Consider the following 7,534-nt stretch of genomic DNA (forward strand, 5'->3'; position numbering starts at 1 on the left):
CCAAAGGAGCTAACACAAGCCTCGGATGCCCAGGTGGGCATAGAGAGGTTCTCTTACCTTGTACCTGGCACTAGTGCAGCTGCTGCTGGACCCCTGTGCCCAGTGCTGGTCCCACAGTGAGGGTCAGAGGGGAGCCCCGAGAATGGCGGAAGGATCCGAAGAGCAAGGAGTTCGAGCAGTTCAGCTTCCCAAAGGGAAAGGGGCAGGGGAGTGGAGCCCAGGCTGGGCTCCTGGGCCTAGCGACTGAGGTGTGATGTGATGTAGCAGCTGGGAGCTGCACACGTTCAGACTGGAAACAGCCCCTGGAACGGGCCAGCAAGGGAAGGGCTGGGCTCTCCGCCACGGGCCATTTGCAGTTGGGCTGTGGGTCTAGCTGCTCTGCGCTTGGTCACGCAGGAATTAGTTCAGACCTGTGATATACACACCAGGTGGAGGGGCCTGTCCTGGTCTGGGTCCTGATGCTGCTGGATGAGGCGATTCTGGTTCTGGGTCAGTTCTGGTCCGGGTCCCAGCGCTGCTGGGCAAGCGGGAGGTGGTTCTGGCCTGTGGCCTGGTCCTGGTGCCATCTCTCTCACCCTCTTTCCTACCCCTTCCCAGAACTATTCCGGGCCCAACTGTGAGCGAAGCGTGCTGTCATGTCGGGAGCTCGCCTGCTTCAACGGGGGCAGCTGCCAGCACACAGCACTGGGTGCCCGCTGCTCCTGCCTGCCGGGCTTCACTGGCTCCGACTGCCGCCTGCGGGCCAACAGCAGCTGCACCGGTGCGTCCTGCCTCAGCGGGGGCACCTGCATAGAGATGTCCTGGCCTCCCCACTTCCAGTGCCTCTGCCCCAGTGGCTTCTCCGGCCTGCACTGCGAGCAGAAGCTCACCCTGGAGCTGCAGTGCCTGCAGGAGGAGTGCGCTGCCAAGGCCGGAGATTCCTACTGCGACAAGGAGTGCAACAGCCCTGCCTGCAAGTGGGACGGGGGCGACTGCTCCCTGCTGGTGGGTGACCCCTGGCAGCAGTGTGAGGAGCGCCAGTGCTGGCAGTTGTTCAACAACAGCCAGTGCGACGAGGACTGCAACACGGCCGCGTGCCTCTACGACAACTTTGACTGCAAGAGCCGCGACCGCAGCTGCAAGTAAGGGGGGCGCTGGGCCGGGGGGGCAGGCCATTGGGCTGGGGAGGTGCTGCCCCTGATGGGGACTCTACACAGGGTGCTCTCCCTTCAGAGTCCGCACTTGCCCCAGTGTGGTGCTGGGGGTGGTGCTGTGGTGCTGGGGGGCGCTCTCCCCCCACAGCGTGGTAAGTGTGCGCTGTTGTTTATACTGTGGTAGCTACATCTCACCGCTGGCCAAAGATGGCTGTGGGCACTGGAGCCATGTCCAAGATGTTTCTCACTGTGTGATGCAGTCTCTGCTGCAGGAGCCCAGTGACTCAGGTGCCCTGGGGTGCCCAGTGGGACGGAGGGGGGCTGGCCAGAACAGGGTAGGGCTGGGGGCTGGGTGGGGCTGTGCGCTGACCATGCCCTCCTCCCCCCCCCCAGCCCCGTGTATGAGAAGTACTGCTCGGACCACTTCGCTGATGGGCAGTGCGACCAGGGCTGCAACAATGAGGAGTGTGGCTGGGACGGGCTGGACTGCGCCCGCGAGATGCCGGAGCACCTGGCCAACGGCGTGCTGGTCATCACCGTGCTGCTGCCCCCCGACGAGCTGCGCAGGACCAGCACCACCTTCCTGCAGAAGCTGAGCGCCATCCTGCGCACCTCGTTGCGCTTCCGCCTCGACAGGGACGGCAACTATATGATTGAGCCCTTCTACCGGCCCAGCCGCCTGCGCCGCCGTGAGCTGGGCCGGGAGGTCATTGGGTGAGCTGTGGGCTGCAGCCGGGGGGGTGGAGGCGCAGCTCCGCGGGCCGCGGCCATGGGGAGTGGGGGGGAGATGTGGGCCACAGCCAGGAGGTGGCGGGAGAGACAGCCCTGTGGGCCACAGCCATGGGGATTCGGGGTGAGACGCAGTCCTGTGGGCCACAGCCGGGGGGTGGGGGAGAGAGACAGCCCTGTGAGCCACGGGGGGGAAGATGCAGCCCCATGGGCTGCAGCGGGAGAGGGAGCCAAGAGCTTTGGGGGGCTGGTGCCAGGGTGGGGCTGGTTAGCGCTTTGTGGGGCTGGCACTGGGAGTAGGAGCCAGTGCCAGCAGAGGGAGCCAGCCCTGGGGCAGGCACTAGGAAGTTGTCTGTTGACTGGCACCACGACACAGCCCTTTGCTCCCAGAGATGCCACGCAGCTGCCTTCAATCAGCAATCTGGTTTGCTGCCCGCTCTGATGCGGGACTTGGGGTGGCTCAGCTGGTGCCTGTCACCCGCTCCCTGTGCTCTCAGACGGCAGCAAGGGCTCTGGGGGCAGCATCCAGGGGCCTTGCCTCTTGCCCGGCCCTGGGACCCAGAAGGGAGTGGGTAGGGACAGGGAGAGCACAACGGTGCTAAGCAGCTGCTGGCAGCCTGGCAGAGACCACGTGGTTCATGGGACCAAACTCCCGCTGCCGGGGCCATGCCTGCTCTGGGACGTGCACAGCCCTTGCTGCAGGGAGTGCTGAACCAGCCCTGTCCCAGGGCTCCATGTGGGGCAAGGGGTGCCCAGGCCCCTACAGTCTGGGGCTTGGCGCCACTGTGGGCGAGGCCACACTGGTAACTGTCCCCCTCCCTGCCCCAGCTCCGTGGTCACTCTGGAGATTGACAACCGCCTCTGCGTCCAGGCCTCAGACAAGTGCTTCCCTGACGCACGCAGCGCGGCCGACTACCTGGCTGCACTGGCCGCTGTCGAGCGCCTGGAGTTCCCCTACCCCATCAAGGCTGTGCACAGTGAGTGCAGGTGGGGCCGGGGCCAGGGGGTGGAGTTTGAGGGCAGGGCTCTCAAGAGGCAGTGGGGTGAGTGGGAGAGGTGGGGTGAGTGAAAGGGGGCGGAGTGAGTGGGAGCGGTGGAGTCTCAGGATGGGGTGGGATGAGTGGGGGCGGGGTATCGAGAGGCAGGGTCTGACTCCCGTCCACTCCTGCAGGTGACAAGCTGCAGCCGAAGCCCCCGGACTCCGTGCCCCTGGTGCCCCTGGTGGTGGTGGCAGCGGCCGTGATCCTCCTGGTGATCCTGGTGCTGGGGGTGCTGGTGGCGCGGCGGAAGCGGGAGCACAGCACGCTCTGGTTCCCGGAGGGCTTCAGCCTGAAGAAGGAGAACAGCAACAAGAACCGGCGGGAGCCTGTGGGCCAGGACGCCTTGGGCATGAAGTACGGGACTTGCCCTCGTGGGGCCAAGCCCACATCCTGCTCCCTACACCCAGGCCTGGAGCCTGGGGGATCCCCACTGTCTGCAGCAGCATGGGGGATTTTACCTGCTGCAGGCCCCCCCCACCACCAGGGGGCACCGTGCAGACCGTCTCTGCCTGCACGCCCCACAGCTGCCCAGTGCCTTGTGAAGGGGGGATGACCTAGGAGTGGCCCCCTGAAGCCCTGGGTGGGTGGGGCGGAAGGCAGGGGCTGCGTGGCAGGGGCTGGGGTCTAAGCTCTGGGCTTCCCTCTAGGAACATCAGCAAAGGGGAAAGCCTGATGGGGGAACACTCAGATGACTGGATGGATGCAGAGTGCCCGGAGGCCAAGAGACTCAAGGTACCAACACCTGTGGATCAGCAGCGAGCCCTGGCTTGCTGGGGGCCAGATGGGTGATGGGCGCTGGGCTCGGTGATGTGGGGGAAGAGGGGTGTGGGGCTCAGTGACGTGCCGGGGTGGGGGTGTCCTGATGAATCCCAGGCGCTGCACTGAGCCCCTTGCTCGGAGCCACATGGGGTCATAACCCAAATCCCACCTTGGAGAGGTGGAGGGGGTGGGGGGAACGGGAGCCCCCCCGGCAGGGCTGGGGCAGGATCTACCAGCTCCATGATTGGTTGTGCTCTCCCGCAGGTGGAGGAGCCGGGCGGGGACTCAGAGGACCCTGTGGACTGCCGCCAGTGGACACAGCATCACCTGGTGGCGGCCGACATCCGCATGCCGCCATCCATGGCCCTGACACCACCCCAGGGCGAGTTCGACACCGACTGCATGGACGTCAATGTCAGGGGGCCAGGTAAGGGGGCATGGCTCCATCTCAGGGACTACAGCTCCCAACATGCAGTGCAGGCATGCTGCACCCTGGGAGAAGTAGCATCACTGAGGAACTTTGAGCGGAGTAGCAGCTCCCTTGCCTATGCAGCTGACCACGAGTCCCAGCATGCACCACTGCCCCAGTTCGGCCACACAGCATGCTGGGAGTTGTGGTCTCTCATGCTGGAGCCCCTGGGGCAGCCCCCAGTTAACCCCTTGGTGGTGGCTCTCCTTGCAGATGGCTTCACTCCGCTCATGCTGGCCTCGTTCTGCGGGGGCGGTGTGGAGACCGATCTGGCCGAGGAGGATGAGGCTGATGACTCCTCAGCCAACATCATCTCGGACCTCATCTGCCAGGGCGCCAACTTGAGCGCCCAGACGGACCGCACGGGTGAGACTGCGCTGCACTTGGCTGCCCGCTACGCCCGGGCCGACGCCGCCAAGCGCCTGCTGGACGCCGGTGCTGACACCAACGCCCAGGACAACACGGGCCGCACGCCACTGCACGCCGCGGTGACCGCCGACGCCCAGGGCGTCTTCCAGGTGAGACCCCATCCCCCACCCACCCTGCGGTGACCGCCGATGCCCAGGGCATCTTCCAGGTGAGACCCCCATCCCCCCACCCATGATGCCGACGCCCAGGGCATCTTCCAGGTGAGACCCCATCCCCCACCCACCCTGCGGTGACCACCAATGCCCAGGGCATCTTCCAGGTGAGCTCCTGCCTTCCCTCACCCACCTGGGAGAGGCCCCAGTTGCTCACTCTCCACCCCAGAGCTCCCCCACGCTGTTATCTTCCACAGGAGGGCCCCCCCCCCATCCTGGGCAAAGCCCCTGGGCAACCCTGCCCTTGCAAAACAACCCCCTGGAGAGCTCCCCCTCTGCCCACACTGGGAGGGCTCTGAGGGCCCCTGGCTGTGCCCATGCTGGGAGAACTGGGCTGGGCAGGGTTTCCTCGGCTGCGGCTCACACTTGCCCTGCCCGGCAGATCCTGATCCGGAACCGCTCCACGGACCTGGATGCCCGCATGGTGGATGGCTCCACGGCACTGATCCTGGCTGCCCGGCTGGCCGTGGAGGGGATGGTGGAGGAGCTCATTGCCTGCCATGCAGATGTCAACGCCGTAGATGAGCTGGGTATGGGGCGGCTTCCTGCCATCGGGGGTCTCTGCTGAGGCCCGCCTGCAGCTTCCCCTGGGGAAGGGCCTGGCTGTGGGTATCAGGGCTCAGCGACATGGGGGGGCACTGCCAACCCGTGAGGATTTGGGAGGGGCTGTGCAGGGGGAGGAGCCTGGGGCTGGGCTAGCAGGGGGCTGCGGGTTGGGACTGAGGGGCACCGGCAGAGGTGTGAGGGGCTGGGGGGAGCCCAGGGCTGGGCTAGCAGGGCTGCAGGTCAGAACTGAGGGGCAGTGGGGGGATGGACCAGCGGAGCGCCCCCTCCTCACGGCTCGGCTCGGCTCCCCCAGGTAAATCTGCACTGCACTGGGCCGCGGCCGTGAACAACGTGGAGGCCACGATCGCGCTGCTGAAGAACGGGGCCAACAAGGACATGCAGGACAGCAAGGTGAGCAGCGGGCGGGATGGGCAGGCGAGCAAGGCTTGGCTGTCATTCACCCCGCAGGCCCTGCCCACAACGGGGGCCCCCACTGTGCCTTCCTCCCGGAACCTCTGGGCCGAGCACCAGGACGTGCTGCTCTTGTGCTGGGGAGGGGGAGCCCTGTCTGCCCAGGGCCCAACCCTGGCTCTAAAGCCCCAGCACAGAGGGCTGTGGGCATCTCCCACCCCTGCCCTGGCGTTCCCAGTACTTCAGGGATGGGGGCAGCCCCCTCAGCACAGTCTGAGCCCCGCTGTTGTCCCCCCCTTTCCCCCAGGAGGAGACCCCACTGTTCCTGGCCGCTCGGGAGGGCAGCTACGAGGCGGCCAAGATCCTGCTGGATCACTTTGCCAACCGGGAGATCACAGACCACATGGACCGGCTGCCGCGGGACATAGCCCAGGAGCGGATGCACCACGACATTGTGCGCCTGCTGGACGAGTACAACACGGTGCGCAGCCCACAGGGGGCGCTGCCCCCCGGCCACACCATGTCCCCACTTATGTGCCCACCCAACAGCTTCCTGCCCAGCCTCAAGCCCACCCCGCAGGGCAAGAAGAGCCGGCGGCCCAGCGCCAAGAACACGGCAGGGGCAGGCAGCAGCGCCAGCCTGGCCAAGGAGGCCAAGGGGCGGAGCAAGAAGCTGAGCTTGGAGTGCCAGGGCTCCCTGCTGGAGAGCTCCGTCACCCTGTCGCCCGTCGACTCGCTGGACTCTCCCTATGTGGCCAACCCCACCTCGCCCGTCCTGGCCTCGCCCGGCGTCTTCCACCCAGCCAGCTCCTCCATGTCGGTGGGCTCCACGCCCATGGTGCATGGCCTGATGGATGGGCCCTTTGCCGTCAGCCTGGCGCGGCTCAGCGACCTGGGCGAGGTGGCATCGGCCCAAAGCGCCATCCTCTCCATGAACCGGGTCTCCATGCCTTCGCTGCCGCGCCAGCCCGGCTGCGTGGGGCTCAGCCTGGGCATGGTGAGCCCAGTGGCGGTGCCCTTCGACTGGCACACCCGTGTCCCCACCTCCCAGTGCAACCCAGTCATCGGGGTGGTGCATCCGGCTGCCTCCCACCCCAACCTGCACCAGGCGGCCCAGCCCTTCCCGCAGGGGCTGCTGTTGCCCAACCACCTGGCCATGGTGCACAGCTCCCAGGTGCTGGCCGCCCCCAGCCCTGCCAAGGAGCAGCCCCCGCCGGCACCCACCCCTGGGCAGCCCATGCCCCCACCAGCCCCCGCGGCACCCGCCCTGGGCCGCACCAGCCAGCCCATCTCGCCCAAGGAGGGGCAGGGGGGTGCGCGCCCCGGCCCCCCACCGCCCCCCCAGTATTACAAGGCACCCGGCGGGCAGGGGGCAGAAGATTACCCCACACCCCCCTCACAGCACAGCTACACCCCCGGCCAAGATGGCACCCCCAAGCACTACCTGCACCTGCGCAGCGAGCACCCCTACCTGACGCCCTCGCCCGAGTCCCCTGAGCAGTGGGCCAGCCCCTCACCCCACTCGCTGTCTGACTGGTCCGAGTCCACCCCCAGCCCGGCCGTGCTGGGGCCCCCCCAGACCCTCTCCCACCTGCCCGACCAGTCCACCAAGATGCAGGTGTTTGCGTGAGGGCAGGGGGGAGGGAGCCAGGGCCCCGAGCCCCTCCCCCCGGCCCCCTGACCCCCTTCCTGGGGGAGCCCCTCACTCGCCCCCGGGCCCTGCCTCCTGGAGACCCCCCCCCTTGTGTTTTTTATAAGAAAAATGTCAAATGTAAAAAGGAAAAGATCCCTCTCTCTGTGGGTGGGGGCTGTGGGCTCCCCCACAACTGCCATGGGGGGGCTCTAGCCATGCCCCGACCCCCCATC

At 66.9% G+C, this 7,534-nt stretch overlaps 1 protein-coding gene across 1 annotated transcript in view; it reads left to right on the top strand.

Moving 5' to 3' along the window:
- LOC135891625 (neurogenic locus notch homolog protein 2-like) overlaps positions 1-7,298 on the top strand; it is a 46,241-nt gene extending 38,943 nt beyond the window's left edge. Inside the window, exons 25-34 of the mRNA XM_065419235.1 lie at positions 598-1,121; positions 1,527-1,847; positions 2,691-2,839; positions 3,034-3,256; positions 3,550-3,634; positions 3,926-4,088; positions 4,344-4,648; positions 5,094-5,241; positions 5,571-5,668; positions 5,976-7,298. Of these exons, the coding sequence (XP_065275307.1) occupies positions 598-1,121; positions 1,527-1,847; positions 2,691-2,839; positions 3,034-3,256; positions 3,550-3,634; positions 3,926-4,088; positions 4,344-4,648; positions 5,094-5,241; positions 5,571-5,668; positions 5,976-7,298 (3,339 nt within the window). The remainder of the gene's footprint in view (positions 1-597; positions 1,122-1,526; positions 1,848-2,690; positions 2,840-3,033; positions 3,257-3,549; positions 3,635-3,925; positions 4,089-4,343; positions 4,649-5,093; positions 5,242-5,570; positions 5,669-5,975) is intronic.
- The last annotated feature ends 236 nt before the right edge of the window (positions 7,299-7,534 follow it).

This window comes from Emys orbicularis, chromosome 19 (assembly GCF_028017835.1).
Source record: "Emys orbicularis isolate rEmyOrb1 chromosome 19, rEmyOrb1.hap1, whole genome shotgun sequence".
NCBI lineage: Eukaryota > Metazoa > Chordata > Testudines > Emydidae > Emys > Emys orbicularis.